This window comes from Leptopilina boulardi, unplaced genomic scaffold, assembly GCF_019393585.1.
Source record: "Leptopilina boulardi isolate dan_hultmark-lab unplaced genomic scaffold, ZJU_Lbou_2.1 LbouV2_248, whole genome shotgun sequence".
In the NCBI taxonomy this organism is placed as follows: Eukaryota; Metazoa; Arthropoda; class Insecta; order Hymenoptera; family Figitidae; genus Leptopilina; species Leptopilina boulardi.
In genome coordinates this window covers 27,304-45,823 of record NW_026137805.1, presented here as the reverse complement: position 1 = coordinate 45,823, position 18,520 = coordinate 27,304, and the positions used below count along the sequence as shown (strand labels likewise).

Below are 18,520 nucleotides of genomic sequence, written 5' to 3'. Positions count from 1 at the left end.
TTCTCGTGTTATTTTCCACTTCAAGATAATTTTTTTGAAACAAAAGAGCGCAAACGAGTACGATTCTCATGATAAGTTTTGAATTACGCCAAATGATGACAATCATAAATACATGACTAGAAATTCTATTGCGTACCTGACCGATCGCCATTAATTCTCTGCTCCAAATGCATTTCTGCTAATTGACTGTCACTAGCTGATTGATTACGTTCTTCCGGTTCCACTATCATTTGGATGCACTATTTTTTTTTCCACACAGATTTTTAAAGAGATGTTTCTTAATGATTCTTAATGGTCCCTTAAAGATGATTCAGTTTTCCTTAAAGAACACTTATTTCCATTGCTGAATTTCAGTTCACTGTTATTTCACAATTTACTATCATTTCGGATGTTTAAAAATTATTTCTGTTTATTATTTCTGTTCACTATTATTTTTGTTTACTATTATTTCTTTTCAAAATTATTTGTTTACTATTATGTTCACTACTATTTCCATTGTTCAACATTCTTTAAGACGACAGTATACTCACAAACGAAACAGTTTTCCAAAAAAGTTCACTAAAACCTTCACTTCATAGATGTTCACTAAATCACACTGTTTCTAATTTCCCAACACTTTTTCAATATTTGCCCTTCTTCACGATCCACAAATATCCTCAAAAACGTTTGTCTGTCCTTAAAAGTCCATTTCTACTTCAGAAAATTTAAAGCTCTTAAAATTCCAATATTCCTTAATTACTTAATGCATCAACGATTTCTATAAAAGCATTTGGATTCTATTTCAAGTGATGTGGTTGAACTGTCACTGGGTCAATAAAAGGTCACCTTTTCCTAGAGCGAGAGAGAGAGAAAGAGAGTCATCCTTAAAACTTCATCTCTTGACAATAATTATCGACAATTATCCTCCCATTCTTTTGTTTCTTCTGTTCCTTGAAAATACTTTGCAAAATTATTGATCCTTATCTTTCTTCGCACATCACCACCACCTGTCATAATGTTCCAATTGACATAATCACTGAATTTCTCTCGCATACTTAAAAATCAGAATTCAATCAAAAAAAAAAAAAAAGTCATCAACTTGTCCCTCGATGAACATGACATTCACGTATACCTGACATAATTATTCCTCAGGATTTTGGATAAGAAAAATATGCAAAAACACCATTTCTTGATGGCATTTGATTTTTTTTGGATTTGGAGATTCAATTTTGCGTTTTTTTTTTTTTTTTTAGAGAGCGCGCGTACTTTCGCAAGAGTACAAAACAGATGCCAGAGCGAGACTGAGAGGGAACTTAATATTACTAAGTTCCAACACGCCAACGCCGGCTTGACAGCCCGGGGTCTCGAGGCAACTCTCAAACGACGAGAAAGAAGGCGAGAGAGAGAGAGAGAGAGAGAGAAGAGAGAGACCCTCTTTTACCCGCTTTGCACCCAAGACATCTATCCCCAACACTTGGCCTCCATACCGGTTGGCGGGAAAACGTATCTCATGACAGCTGCCGCCGGCCGGCCGGTTCACTTGCCTGCTTTGCTCCTTCTTCTTCTTCTTCTTTTTCTTCTTCTTATTCGTCTGATTTTGTCCTCTCTTGGTCTCCTTAGTCCCACACTTTTCTAGTGATTTCTGTTTAAGGATTTTTATCAGACATTTTTGCTTCTTATTGCCGATTTAGTTGCGGACAAAATAATTGGTATCTTTTTCATCACGAGGGGCTAATTATGCATTTTAATATCAACATCCGCAGTTTAGGACTAACTATCTGCTCCTTACAAGATGACATTGCAATGGTTAGGTGGATAATTGTTCTTTACTGATTAGAAATTAGAATTTAACCGATTATACTAATCGATATCGATAATTGGTATAAGTTGTACAGGTACTAGTGATTTTTCAGAATCAGTTTCGTGTAAACAAAAGGAGCAATTCTCTAGAATCATTTTCATGCTAACAAATATTTAAGGAACAATTCTAGAATCAGTTTCGTGCTAACAAATCTTGAAGAAATATATAGTTAATAATACAGGTCGATAAAATTTTAGTCTACAACGAAAAACCATTTGACTATCTGAACTCAGAATTGACACAGCATATCAGGTTTTCGAGTTTTAATAGATAATTTTTTCCATAAAGATCAATACAGCATCTGAAAGTACTATTCTTACCCTTTAAAATGCATTTTGTTTACCAAATCTTTATTTGGCTCTTCATATCGTCATTTGAATTTTCTGATACTGAAAAAATCAGCCGAGAATTCAGATGACAATAACTCAAAGGCAAATAAAGATTTTTTCAAACAAAATGCATTTTAAAGGATAAGAATAATACTTTCAGATGCTGACAAAAAAAGGTTTGATTTTGACAACAAAATATTTGGTTGGTATTTACGCTGCCGTACGATTCTAAAACTTAGGTAACCGTCATTGTCGTTTAGGCTGATTTCAGTAGTAGAAACAGACTAAAATCAGCCTAAGCAACAATGTCGATTACCTAAGTTTTTACATCGTACGGCAGTATGAAACTAAATATTTTCTGTAGCGTCAACAAAATTTTGCATGTCCCTATACCAAAAGCAATCAAAGCTTTTTGTCAAAATCAAACCCTTTTTTCAGTGTTCAGAAAACGTAGCCGACAAAACACTAATTTTTTATTAAAAAAATCAATTAAAATCTACATTTTTGGTAACAGAAAAATTTTTTTATTTATTGTGTGTTGAAGACACAATTTTCAAGGTTGACGTTCTATTTAAAGTTGCTTATTTATTTCCACTCATATGATTTGAATTTGGTTGGGTATACCGTATGGCTATTACAAAGCGGGGGAAATATATACACACACTATATAGATATATACACTTGTATATAAGCATTTGCCCTCGACTCGGGAGAATTTTAATCGACTTCCGTTAACCCGATATTCTATCGTTTTATAAAGAGCCAAGAAAACGTGTCAATAAATTAAAATGCTGATTGTAGTTGATAAATTCTTTGATTCCGTTGCTTTTATATGTGTGAAATTAGTCCAAGGGTTTATAAAGGGGAAAGTTAATATAGCATATATATATGTATGTATGCTATATATATGAAATATGCACTCCCGAAGAAATAAAATCAACTTCCTTGTTTGTAAGATTTATAACAATTTTCATATAAGAAAACATTTTACATGTACAAATCTTATTTATTTTAAATATTGAGTTTATTAAATAGTTTTTATAATTTTTTTCGATAATTGTATGAAAATATAGTATATAAAAATTCAGTCAAATAATAATTCATTGACCTTTTTCTCTTTCGAAGAAGCCGCAACTATTTTATTTCACCAACCATTATATTAAAATAGTCCCTTTTTCTACGAAAAAAAGAAACAAAAAATTCAAGGGTTTCAACACCTATGAAACTATTGGGCACTGTACATATAAACGAAAACTAATAAGATGGAATAAATCTTAAAGATATTATCTTCCAGGTAAACGTTGTACTCAATATATATATATATATATAATATTGGAGAGACGAAGAATATTTCAGATTATAAAAATGACGAAACAGTAGAACAGAAGTGGAATTTGAAAAATAAATATATTTTACGATCTCCGACTCTCTCTCTCTATATATATGTATGTACATTGTAAAAAGGAAGTACTTTACGATGAAAAATTATTGTCAACGCACGAGGTACACGAGAGAGGTAGTGAAAAACTTTTTAAATTACTCTTTTTCAAATGTGCACAAACTCAATATATAATGATGGTAATACTTTTTTCTGAGAAAAAAATTTTATTGTCACGAATTATAGGATTGCTTTAGGAGGAAGAAAGAAAGGAAGGGAAGGGGGTATAATTTGGCAAAAAAGTGAAAGTGTTCATTATATTAATCTTTTTTTTGGGGAATTATGGAAAATAATTGAGTAATTGAAAATCTAAACTGAATCTATATTAGGATATAACTTTGAACCTAAATTGGAAATACATTAAACACAAATTAGGCAAACTTTAAAACTAAATTAGGCCTACTTCTGCCCTACTTTGAACCTAGATTAAGCCAACTTTGAACCTAGATTAGGCAAACTTTGAACCTATATTAGTCCTGCTTTGTCCCTACTTTGAATCTAGATTAGAACAACTTTTAACCTACATTTGACAAACTTTGAGCCTACTCTGATCCTATTTTGTATCTACTTTGAAACAAGATAAAACCAATTTTGAACCTAAATTGGACCTACATTGAACCTGGATTAGACCAACTTTGAAACTATAAATTAGGCCTACTTTGACCTTTTCATGTACCTACTCTGAACCTACATAGAACCTACACTGTAAAAAGAAAGGTATTAATTTAATACCGACTTTAGGTACTAAATTGTTATTTGGTTCTATTTTGATACCTAAAATCAGTACTGTTTTAGTACCTTCTTTTTACAGTGATATTTTGAATCTAAATTAGATCTAATTTGATCCTATTTTGAACCTACATTGAACCTAGATTAGGCCAACTTTGAACCTAAATAATACCTAATTTTGAACTTAAATAGAATCTATTTTGAAACTATATTGGACCTATACTTAAAACTGCTAAAACTTTTACTAAAACTAAATTAAACCTACCTTAAACCTACTACACAGGAAAATTTTCACCCTTTAATAACAGAAGTCAAATCAAAATTCTACGAATATATACGACTCAAGTGACCGACATTTACGATCCTTTAAATACTTGTTTGAAAATTTATTCATACATATCGTTGGGTTTATGTGTGTATGTGGAAAACCACTTTGAACAGTAATCAAGTGAAGATCAAAAGTCTGCGGTTTAACGAACGATAGGCCTTTTATCTTTTCCAACAATGTGTGTGTGTGTGGTTAACAGATATCGCATACTTTGTCTCTCTCTCTCTCTCTTCACACTCTCACTCAATTCAATCCTCTTTTGTAAAAGTTTATATACGCGTACACTGTATTTTCTTGTTAGCCAATGTCGTACATCAAAATGCAAACGTTTTTATGTTTCCTCATTTTATATGTATACACACAACAATACAATACAAATAATGTGCGTGCGTAATTTTCATAGTCAGAAGTAAAATTTTTTATTTTTTAATATTGAAAAACTATATATTGTTTTTACGATAATTTACACAACGTTAAAATATATTAAATTTTCTCTTTGTTAACGAGATTTTTAAATTAGATTTTATGTAAAAAAAAAGAATGAATTTTTTTCTTAATGAATATATTATATTGTTGGGGTTGGGAAAATTTACAATGACTAAAGTTAATGAATTTTAAAGGAGTATCTTTGAGAGGACAATTTCAACTAATTTTACCAAGACAAACGGGATTCCATACCTGTCATAGTCGCGCGAGAATAAGACTCGTATATCATCGCGTGTGTCTCGCGGTAAGAAAATGTTGTCGCGTTCCTCGACTATAAACAGAAAATTAAAAGGCATTAAAATAAGATGCAACGCGCTTATTATTTTAATCCAATTTTGCTTATTTTAATCCATTTTGGTATTTAAATAAGCAAAATTGGATTAAAATAATAAGCTTATTTTAATGCCCTTTAATTTTCTGTGATACTTATTTCTTCCTTATTCCCCTTTCTTTCATTTTGCTTTTTTGTTATCTTTTTCTTTTCACATCGATTCTTTTTTTAAATTTCAATTATTACTTTTTTGAATTATGTGCAAAAATTTTTGAATTTAAATTTCTTGCCTTTAATTGGACTATTCAAAATTTGCTGTTCCACACTGAAAAAAAATTCTAGTTAGAATAACCAGAATTCTGGTTAGGGTATATTTAAAATTTTGATTCTGGTTAAGTTAACCAGAATTCTGGTTATTTTAACGAGAATTCTAGTTAATTCAACTAGAATTCTGGTTAACATAACTAGAAAGTAATGTTAAATATAGCCTAACCAGAATTTTTTTTCAGTGCAAATAAATTTTAAGTGACACAACCAAAAGTTTGGTTGTCCTAAAACAAATTTTATATATTGTGGCTAAAGCAAACTTTTTGCTGTCCTAACAAAATTAAAATTTAGTTGGCACAACCAAATATTGTTTGTCCCCAAATAAAATCAAACTGTCCCAAATAAACTTTAGTTGGCACAACCAAAATTTAATTGTCCGAATTTTCTTTTGTCCGAAATTACAAATTGTCCGAACAAACCAAACGAACAGAAAGATTTATGCGCAATTTTCAAAAATTGACCAAAATTAGAAATTATCAAAAAAAATTGTAATTGGTCAATTTTTGAAAATTGCGCCTAAATCATTCTGTTACTTGGTTTGTGCGGTCAAATTTGTAATTTCGTAAAAATAAAAATTCGGACAACAGAAGTTTGGTTGTGCCAACTAAATTTTATTTGGAACAGTAAATTTTTTGTTTTGGGACAGTTAGGTTTTATTTGGGACAAAAACAAAATTTGGTTGTGCAAACTAAATTTTAATTTTGTTTGGACAGCAAAAAGTTTGGTTTAGCCACAATATATAAAGTTTGTTTTGGAGCAACCAAACTTTTGGTTGTGTCGGACTTAAAATTTATTTGGAACAACTAAATTTTGGTTGTGCCAACTAAAGTTTATTTGGGACAGTTCGATTTTATTTGGGGACAAACAATATTTGGTTGTGCCAACTAAATTTTAATTTTGTTAGGACAGCAAAAAGTTTGGTTTAGCCACAATATATATAGTTTGTTTTCGGACAACCAAAATTTTGGTTGTGTCACTTAAATTTTATTTGGGACAGCAAATGATAGTAATAATAATAATAATAATAATAATAATAACAAGGAAATATAAACAAAAATGTACATAAATAATACAACATGCCATAAATATAGTTTTTTTTTAATAATCGAATAGAACATATATAATTATAAAAATCAATTATCCGATCGAAAGATCAAAGAAATCGATAATAACTTTGTATCGAAGTGCGTGTGTATAAATATAATATTAGAAAATGAAAATGACAGGTTTGCCTTGGCTAGAAATTAGGCGCCAACGTAAGATATAGTTCTATTTGTCAAATATATATAGATATATGTACTTATTATGTGCATTTGATAACGAAAATGGTGGGGTACGATGAGAAGAAGCGTCAAAAAAAAGGGGGGAAGGAAATGGTAAAGAGAAAAAAAAAAAAAGAAGGAAAGAAACAAAAATATATATGAGAAAAAAGGAGAGAGAAAAAAAAGAGAGAGAGGGGGGGATTAAAAAAAGAGTGGGGGAAATAAGGAGTTAAACAGAAAGAGATTACGCAACCAACACGCTTACATAATCACACACAACCGCGTCTCTCCTTGGTTTTTTCCCCCCCTTCAATTATACAAGAATTCTCCCTCCTCTTATATATATATATTTCTGAGGATATATTGTACAGTTGTCAGTGGAATTTACGACCTCGTTTTGCAGTATTTGTCAAAACATTGCATTCTCTCTTTCTCACTCTGAGTCTGTCAAAAAAATTTGACAGATGCTAGCACATCTTGTCAAATAATAATTTTCTGCGTATAAGAAATTTCTTGTATTCCAACATTGAATTTTTATTTTATTTATTCTATTATTTAAATTTTCTTTTAATAATTTTTATTTAGGAAAAATTTTTAACAAAAAAGGCCAACTGTGAACCTAATTTTGACTTTATTTTGAACCTATACATTAAGCCAACTTTGTACCTAAATTAGATATAATTTGAACTTATATTTGACCTACTTAAAAATTAATTTAGTCCTACTCTGAACCAATAGATTAGGTCAACTTTGAATCTAAATTGGACAAACTTTGGACCTAGTCTAACCCTATTTTGTACCTACTTTGAACCAAGATTAGACCAATTTTGAACATAAATTGGACATATATTAAACCTAGATTAAACCAATTTTGAACCTAAATTAGGCTTATTTTGTTCATACACGGAGAAAAATAGAAAAACGAGTAAAGTAATTTTTACTATACTTTAAAAGTAAAACTTTAACTGTCAGCAGTTCTTCGCATTTCTGGCAATTTTTACTCCAGAAATAGTTAAATTTACCCCGAAAATAGTCAAATTTACTCCTGAGATAGTAAAAAATTATTGCGGATATAGTAAATTTTTTAATATTTCTGGAGTAAAAATTGCCAGAATTGCGCAGGAACTGCTGATAGTTCAGGTTTTACTTTTAAAGTATAGTAAAAATTACTTTATTCGCTTTTCTATTTTTCTCCGTGTATGGACAAAATAAGCCTAATTTATGTTCAAAATTGGTTTAATCTAGGTTTAATATATGTCCAATTTAGGATCAAAATTGGTCAAATCTTGGTTCAAAGTAGGTTCAAAATATGGTTAGAGTAGGTCTAAAGTTTGTCCAATTTAGATTCAAAGTTGGCCTAATCTAGGTTCAAAGTAGGACTAAACTAAGTTTTAAGTAGGTCCAATATAGGTTCAAATTAGGTTTAATTTAGGTTCAAAGTTGGCCTAATCTAGGTTCAATATAGATCTATTTTAAGTTCAAAGTTAGTCTAATCTTAGTTCAAAGTTGTCCTAATCTAGGTTCAAAGTGGAAATAAATTAAGTTTTAGGTAGGTCGAATATAGGTTTAAAATAGGTCCTATATAGGTTCAAAATAGGGTCATATTAGTTCTAATTATGTTTAAAGTTGGCTTAATCTAGGTTCAATGTAGATACAAAATAGAATCAAATTAGGTCTAAGTTAGGTTCACAGTTGGCCTAATCTAGGTACAATATAGATCCATTTTAGGTTCAAAGTTGGCCTAATCTAGGTTCAAAGTGGAACTAAATTAAGTTTTAGGTAGGTCCAATATAGGTTTAAAATAGGTCCTATATAGGTTCAAAGCAGGGTCAAATTAGGTCTAATTATGTTCACATTTGGCCTAATCTAGGTTCAATATAGATTCATTTTAGGTTCAAAGTTGGCCTAATCTAGGTCCAAAGTGGAACTAAGTTAAGTTTTAGGTAGGTCCAATATAGGTTTAAAATAGGTCCTATAGAGGTTCAAAATAGGGTCAAATTAGGTCTAATTATGTTCAAAGTTGGCTTAATCTAGGTTCAATGTAGATAAAAAATAAAATCAAATTAGGTCTAAGTTAGGTTCACAGTTGGCCTAATCTAGGTTCAATATAGATCCATTTTTTAGGTTCAAAGTTGGCCTAATCTAGGTTCAATATAGACCCATTTTAGGTTTAAAGTTGGTTTAATTTTGGTTCAAAGTATATAGAAGACTATCGAGAGAGAAAGAAAAAAAAGAGAGAAAAATATTTGCTTGATATTTGAGGAATGAACTTTTCTCGTTATTGAAAGATATTAAATACACATAGACACTTGAGGCATTTTGAAAGCGCCATCGGCGATTAACAGTCTCTCTAAATGGCCTCAGTTGTAAAATGTCCTTGCCGAGAGAACGCATTTATATATAAATGTATATAATCATATATGTATAAGCAAAAGAGTGTGGCACATATATATATATATATATATATATATACATAAAAGCTAGTACAGTTCGATACGTATATAATGTATAGTATACGGTTGGACTAGAGCGTTTTATGAATGAACGCCTACGCCTCAGGATAAAGCGGAAGCCACTTGTTTTCTATATTGGCCATGACGTTTCGCGAGAACACCAACTACCCGTAACGATGATTCGCCATGAAAAAAGGAGGTCACTATTTCTTTATTCTATTGTTCCAATAATACATTGTATATAACATCGAAAAAGCTCGATATTTTCTTTTTGCATTCTGCTTTATAATAATAACCTTTCGAAATAATCATGTCTAATTTTTATTTCATCTTATTCATGCGGAAAAAAATATTTACCTGAAACAATGATAAGTTTCACTGGAACAGCGATATGTTTTACTAAAACAGGGAAAGTTTTCCCTAATCTATAGAAACATATCGCTGTTCCAGATAAAATTTTTTTTTCCACGTTCTTGTTAGGTGTAATTTTTGTTGCAATTTATTTTGCCTAGTCTCTAAATCTGAATTAATAAAAATTTTTAACTATTTTGAATTAGTGACTAACTTTTTGCTTTTGAATTAGTTCAATTTAATAAAATTTAACTATATTTTAAAAGTAAAAAGTGAGTTAGTGAAAATTTCTACAAAAAAAGATTTACCTGAAACAGCGAAATGTTTCTCTATATATAGTGTAGCAAAAGTTATACTTGTTTCAGTTAAATCTTTCGCTATTCTAGTGAAAATTTACGCTGTTTCAGGTAAATATTTTTTTCCGTATACTAATTCAAATTTAGAGTAGTAAAACTATACATTCGAGAAAATAAAAAAAATAATTAAAAAAACGCAGTCTGTTCAATTAAAGAGGTGTAAATAGATTTTTTTTTCTTTCTTCAATTTCGCAGTATTGCCGATTTCAGTCTATACGTCAACATATATATATATATATATACGATTCTTAATTAGGAAAAGAATTTACCGTCTAAACTGGTTCCTCTCACGAGTCAAGGTAAAATCGAATCGATTACATAATATGTATATCTATATACATATATAGTTAATAGTTAAATTTAAATCCTAATTGGAATACAAGGACCTTCCCTCTTCTTATGTGGTCCTCATCTCTCTCTCTCTCGCTCGAGGGTCATTCCTTTTCTCACTGTCGTAAATGTTTTGTTTAAAAAAAAAAAGAAAATTTTTTTTTTTTTTTTTAAGACATCAATAATAATTTAGCAAACAATATTATAGAGAAATAATGAGTGATAATATTATTTTTGACAAATAAAAAAAAAAAAATTATACAAGTCATAGAAATATTTTTAAAGAAACATAAAGATTTCATGTTTACTCCTGCCGCGCTGATAAGGAAGAAATGTAAATCTTTGTTTTGTATTTTAAAACAAAAAAAAAACCTTTAACTCAAAGAGAGAGAGAGAGAGAGAGACAGAGATTGATACCTTCTTTCAATAACATATTACATGTATTACAATCAACTGATAAATTCAATAGTAAAAATACGTTAACTTATTCGATGATTATTATAATTATTATTATTTTATTGTATTTTTATTATTATTATTACTATTACTATTATTATTATTATTATTATTATTACTATTATTATTATTATTATTATTATTTTATAGAATAATGATATTTGTATCATCAGTGTATTTTTAATATTATTTATTACAGATATAATAAAAAAAAATTTGTTTTTAAAAATTTCAAAAATAATATTAAGACTTGAAGGCAAAAAAAAAAAAAAATGAAAATCGTCCAATTTCAATAAGTCAAAGTGATATGTATATTAACATTGTGTGAATTGCGGATTTTTGCATACTCATCCTTGAATCGTGTTCCATTGAGTAAGCAGAAGACGAGACTTTACGCGATATTTCTATTTTTTTTTTTTTCTTTTCTTTTTTTCAATTCAAGAACACACCAGACTTAACGACGTACATAAACTTAGCGAAACAACTTCAAAAACCAAAAGTCTTATATAGACCAAAATTTGCCGCTTTTTAGTCGCTAATTAGTTGTGAAAAAAAAAATTTTGTCGCTCTTCAAATTTTTTTTAAAATAGGGTGCTTTGCTAAGTTTACATAAAGTTAGCGAAGCACCCATTCTAACTCCGTTGTTTACAAAGATTCACAAAATTCTTCTTGACAGAAATTTGCCGTTTTTTTGCCGTAACAAGACCAAATAATTCATTTTCCAAATACCCAAAAAATTAATAAAAAAATTTTAAAAAAAATTTATTAAAAAATTTTTTTTAAATTTAAAAATAAAATTAAGAAAAAAATTTTTATACGAACTGTAAATGAATGTAAATTAAACAACTGCAGATGAATCACATAAGTACAGTAAAAAAAATGTAATTCATATAGAAAAAAGAAAAACTTATTTGTTAAATTTTACATTAAACTAAATTAAATTATTTCATAAGAATTTAAAATCTATGCAAGAGAAAATACGTAATCATAAATTATAAAAAAAAATTAATCAACTACTCATACGAAGAACTACTCAAGCAAAAAAAAATGTTCTTAAAAAAAATTAATTTCATTACCTCATTTCACTTACATATAACTAACTACAAAAATTTCATTAAAAATGTTAATTGTTATTAAAAATCAATTTTTTACTTCATTTTTGACGTTAACTTTTTTAAAACAGTATTTATCAATTTTAATTTGTCACGACAAAATCGAAACCAAATAAAATGATCTTAATAGTCAAAGCGACAAATTCCCCAATTAAAATTTTCATTACAAAATATTAATTGTTATTAAAAATCACATTTTCAATTTCGTGTTCGACTAAAAAATTTTTTAATCACTATTTATCAATTTTAATTTGTCACGACAAAATCGAAACCTAATTGAATACACCTTATAGTCAAAGCGACAAATTCCCCAATTAAAATTTTCATTAAAAAATATTAATTGTTATTAAAAATCACATTTTCAATTTCGTTTTCGACTCAAAATATGTTTAATCATTATTGATCAGGTTTAATTTGTCACGACAAAATCGAAACATAATTGAATACACTTAAAAGTCAAAGCGACAAATTCCCCAAGTAAAATTTTCATTAAAAAATATTAATTGTTAATAAAAATCACATTTTCAATTTCGTTTTCGACTTAAAATTTGATTAATCAATATTTATCAATTCTAATTTGTCACGACAAAATCGAAACCTACTTGAATACACTTAATAGTCAAAGCAACAAATTCCCCAATTAATATTTTCATTAAAAAATATTAATTGTTATTAAAAATCACATTTTCAATTTCGTTTTCGACTCAAAATATGTTTAATCAATTTTGATCAGGTTTAATTTGTCACGACAAAATCGAAACCTACTTGAATACACCTTATAGTCAAAGCGACAAATTCCCCAATTAAAATTTTCATTAAAAAATATTAATTGTTATTAAAAATCACATTTTTAATTTCGTTTTCGACTCAAAATATGTTTAATCAATATTGATCAGGTTTAATTTGTCACGACAAAATCGAAACCTACTTGAATACACCTTATAGTCAAAGCGACAAATTCTCCAATTAAAATTTTCATTAAAAAATATTAATTGTTATTAAAAATCACATTTTCAATTTCGTTTTCGACTCAAAATATGTTTAATCATTATTGATCAGGTTTAATTTGTCACGACAAAATCGAAACATTATTGAATACACCTTATAGTCAAAGCGACAAATTCCCCAAGTAAAATTTTCATTAAGAAAAATTAATTGTTATTAAAAATCACATTTTCAATTTCGTTTTCGACTCAAAATATGTTTAATCAATATTGATCAGGTTTAATTTGTCACGACAAAATCGAAACCTACTTGAATACACCTTATAGTCAAAGCGACAAATTCCCCAATTAAAATTTTTATTAAAAAATATTAATTGTTATTAAAAATCACATTTTCAATTTCGTTTTCGACTTAAAATTTGTTTAATCAATATTTATCAATTCTAATTTGTCACGACAAAATCGAAACCGACTTGAATACACTTAAAAGTCAAAGCGACAAATTCCCCAAGTAAAATTTTCATTAAAAAATATTCATTGTTAATAAAAATCACATTTTCAATTTCGTTTTCGACTCAAAATATGTTTAATCATTATTGATCAGGTTTAATTTGTCACGACAAAATCGAAACATTATTGAATACACCTTATAGTCAAAGCGACAAATTCCCCAAGTAAAATTTTCATTAAGAAAAATTAATTGTTATTAAAAATCACATTTTCAATTTCGTTTTCGACTTAAAATTTGTTTAATCAATATTTATCAATTCTAATTTGTCACGACAAAATCGAAACCGACTTGAATACACTTAAAAGTCAAAGCGACAAATTCCCCAAGTAAAATTTTCATTAAAAAATATTAATTGTTAATAAAAATCACATTTTCAATTTCGTTTTCGACTTAAAATTTGATTAATCAATATTTATCAATTCTAATTTGTCACGACAAAATCGAAACCAACTTGAATACACTTAATAGTCAAAGCAATAAATTCCCCAAGTAAAATTTTCATTAAAAAATATTAATTGTTAATAAAAATCACATTTTTAATTTCGTTTTCGACTCAAAATATGTTTAATCAATATTGATCAGGTTTAATTTGTCACGACAAAATCGAAACCTACTTGAAAACACCTTATAGTCAAAGCGACAAATTCCCCAATTAAAATTTTCATTAAAAAATATTAATTGTTATTAAAAATCACATTTTCAATTTCGTTTTCGACTCAAAATATGTTTAATCAATATTGATCAGGTTTAATTTGTCACGACAAAATCGAAACCTACTTGAATACACCTTATAGTCAAAGCGACAAATTCCCCAATTAAAATTTTCATTAAAAAATATTAATTGTTATTAAAAATCACATTTTCAATTTCGTTTTCGACTCAAAATATGTTTAATCATTATTGATCAGGTTTAATTTGTCACGACAAAATCGAAACATTATTGAATACACCTTATAGTCAAAGCGACAAATTCCCCAAGTAAAATTTTCATTAAGAAAAATTAATTGTTATTAAAAATCACATTTTCAATTTCGTTTTCGACTTAAAATTTGTTTAATCAATATTTATCAATTCTAATTTGTCACGACAAAATCGAAACCGACTTGAATACACTTAAAAGTCAAAGCGACAAATTCCCCAAGTAAAATTTTCATTAAAAAATATTCATTGTTAATAAAAATCACATTTTCAATTTCGTTTTCGACTCAAAATATGTTTAATCATTATTGATCAGGTTTAATTTGTCACGACAAAATCGAAACAATATTGAATACACCTTATAGTCAAAGCGACAAATTCCCCAATTAAAATTTTCATTAAAAAATATTAATTGTTATTAAAAATCACATTTTCAATTTCGTTTTCGACTCAAAATATGTTTAATCATTATTGATCAGGTTTAATTTGTCACGACAAAATCGAAACATAATTGAATACACTTAAAAGTCAAAGCGACAAATTCCCCAAGTAAAATTTTCATTAAAAAATATTAATTGTTAATAAAAATCACATTTTCAATTTCGTTTTCGACTTAAAATTTGATTAATCAATATTTATCAATTCTAATTTGTCACGACAAAATCGAAACCTACTTGAATACACTTAATATTCAAAGCGACAAATTCCCCAATTAAAATTTTCATTAAAAAATATTAATTGTTATTAAAAATCACATTTTCAATTTCGTTTTCGACTCAAAATATGTTTAATCAATATTGATCAGGTTTAATTTGTCACGACAAAATCGAAACCTACTTGAATACACTTAAAAGTCTAACCGAAAAATTCCCCAAGTAAAATTTTCATTAAAAAAAAAATAACAATTAATATTTTTTAATGAAAATTTTACTTGGGGAATTTGTCGCTTAGACTTTTAACCCAGACAGCTCATAACATTGCGGCAATGTTGCGGCAATATTGCTGGGCAAGTTTCGCAATATTGCCTTGTAACATTACAGCAATGTTGCCACAACATTAAAATGTCTCACCTTGCTCAATATTTCACAGTAAGCTTGCCACAAGGTTATGGCAAGGTTGCACCACAAGCTTGCAGCAATGTTGCACGGTAACATTGCCGCAAGATTGCTCGGCAAGTTTGCATCGTAAGATTGATGTAAGGTCGAATAGTAAGCTAGCTGCAAACTTGATGCTACAGAAAATTCTCGCCGTAGGCCATAAAAATAATTTTTTCTTCCATTAAAAAATAGCTAGATTTAAATGTTTTAATTCCATTTTTTATCCTATCTTTAATTTTTTTTAATTGAACAATTAAGTAAAATAAAATTTAAATTATGGATATTTTCTTTTTTGAAGTGTCGTTCAAATATTATATAGCCAAAAAACTGACAATAAATTTAAGAAAAGTGCCTACGGCGAGAATTTTCTGTAGCATTAAGTTTGCAGCTAGCTTACTATTCGACATTACATGAATCTTACAGCAAGCTTACGATGCAAACTTGCCGAGCAATCTTGCAGCAATGTAACCGTGCAACATTGCTGCAAGCTTGTGGTGCAACCTTGACATAAGCTTGTGGCAAGATTACTGTGCAATATTGAGCAGGGTGGGACATTTTAATGTTGTGGCAACATTGCTGTAATGTTACATGTCAATATTGCGAAACATGCCCAGCAATATTGCCAAAACATTGCCGCAATGTTATGTGCTGTCTGGGAAGTGTATTCAAGTAGGTTTCGATTTTGTCGTGACAAATTAAACCTGATCAAAATTGATTAAACATATTTTGAGTCGAAAACGAAATTGAAAATGTGATTTTTAATAACAATTAATATTTTTTAATGAAAATTTTAATTGGGGAATTTGTCGCTTTGACTATAAGGTGTATTCAATTAGGTTTCGATTTTGTCGTGACAAATTAAAATTGATAAATAGTGATTAAAAAATTTTTTAGTCGAACACGAAATTGAAAATGTGATTTTTAATAACAATTAATATTTTTTAATGAAAATTTTAATTGGGGAATTTGTCGCTTTGACTATTAAGTGTATTCAAGTCGGTTTCGATTTTGTCGTGATAAATTAGAATTGATAAATATTGATTAAACAAATTTTAAGTCGAAAACGAAATTGAAAATGTGATTTTTAATAACAATTAATATTTTTTAATGAAAATTTTAATTGGGGAATTTGTCGCTTTAACTATAAGGTGTATTCAAGTAGGTTTCGATTTTGTCGTGACAAATTAAACCTGATCAATATTGATTAAACATATTTTGAGTCGAAAACGAAATTGAAAATGTGATTTTTAATAACAATTAATATTTTTTAATGAAAATTTTAATTGGGGAATTTGTCGCTTTGACTATAAGGTGTATTCAAGTAGGTTTCGATTTTGTCGTGACAAATTAAACCTGATCAATATTGATTAAACATATTTTGAGTCGAAAACGAAATTGAAAATGTGATTTTTAATAACAATTAATATTTTTTAATGAAAATTTTAATTGGGGAATTTGTCGCTTTGACTATTAAGATCATTTTATTTGGTTTCGATTTTGTCGTGACAAATTAAACCTGATTAATATTGATTAAACATATTTTGAGTCGAAAACGAAATTGAAAATGTGATTTTTAATAACAATTAATATTTTTTAATGAAAATTTTAATTGGGGAATTTGTCGCTTTAACTATAAGGTGTATTCAAGTAGGTTTCGATTTTGTCGTGACAAATTAAACCTGATCAATATTGATTAAACATATTTTGAGTCGAAAACGAAATTGAAAATGTGATTTTTAATAACAATTAATATTTTTTAATGAAAATTTTAATTGGGGAATTTGTCGCTTTGACTATAAGGTGTATTCAAGTAGGTTTCGATTTTGTCGTGACAAATTAAACCTGATCAATATTGATTAAACATATTTTGAGTCGAAAACGAAATTGAAAATGTGATTTTTAATAACAATTAATATTTTTTAATGAAAATTTTAATTGGGGAATTTGTCGCTTTGACTATTAAGATCATTTTATTTGGTTTCGATTTTGTCGTGACAAATTAAACCTGATTAATATTGATTAAACATATTTTGAGTCGAAAACGAAATTGAAAATGTGATTTTTAATAACAATTAATATTTTTTAATGAAAATATTAATTGGGGAATTTGTTGCTTTGACTATTATGTGTATTCAAGTAGGTTTCGATTTTGTCGTGACAAATTAGAATTGATTAATATTGATTAATCAAATTTTAAGTCGAAAACGAAATTGAAAATGTGATTTTTATTAACAATTAATATTTTTTAATGAAAATTTTACTTGGGGAATTTGTCGCTTTGACTTTTAAGTGTATTCAAAAATGTTTCGATTTTGTCGTGACAAATTAAACCTGATCAATAATGATTAAACATATTTTGAGTCGAAAACGAAATTGAAAATGTGATTTTTAATAACAATTAATATTTTTTAATGAAAATTTTAATTGGGGAATTTGTCGCTTTGACTATTAAGTGTATTCAAGTCGGTTTCAATTTTGTAGTGATAAATTAGAATTGATAAATATTGATTAAACAAATTTTAAGTCGAAAACGAAATTGAAAATGTGATTTTTATTAACAATTAATATTTTTTAATGAAAATTTTACTTGGGGAATTTGTCGCTTTGACTTTTAAGTGTATTCAATTATGTTTCGATTTTGTCGTGACAAATTAAACCTGATCAATAATGATTAAACATATTTTGAGTCGAAAACGAAATTGAAAATGTGATTTTTAATAACAATTAATATTTTTTAATGAAAATTTTAATTGGGGAATTTGTCGCTTTGACTATAAGGTGTATTCAATTAGGTTTCGATTTTGTCGTGACAAATTAAAATTGATAAATAGTGATTAAAAAATTTTTTAGTCGAACACGAAATTGAAAATGTGATTTTTAATAACAATTAATATTTTGTAATGAAAATTTTAATTGGGGAATTTGTCGCTTTGACTATTAAGTGTATTCAAGTAGGTTTCGATTTTGTCGTGACAAATTAGA

General features: G+C 27.9%; 1 protein-coding gene across 3 annotated transcripts in view; it reads right to left on the bottom strand.

Annotated features, from left to right (window-relative positions):
• Positions 1–18,520, bottom strand: part of LOC127280459 (homeobox protein TGIF2-like) — a 73,059-nt gene that overhangs the window by 28,445 nt on the left and 26,094 nt on the right. The window contains exon 1 of one of the 3 annotated variants that reach the window (XM_051303444.1): positions 137–1,282. The exons of the other annotated variants lie outside the window; for them this stretch is intronic. Coding sequence (XP_051159401.1) covers positions 137–230 — 94 coding nt within the window. The 5' untranslated portion in view covers positions 231–1,282. Of the gene's footprint in view, positions 1–136; positions 1,283–18,520 lie in introns of those variants that run through there. 3 annotated transcript variants of the gene reach the window in all.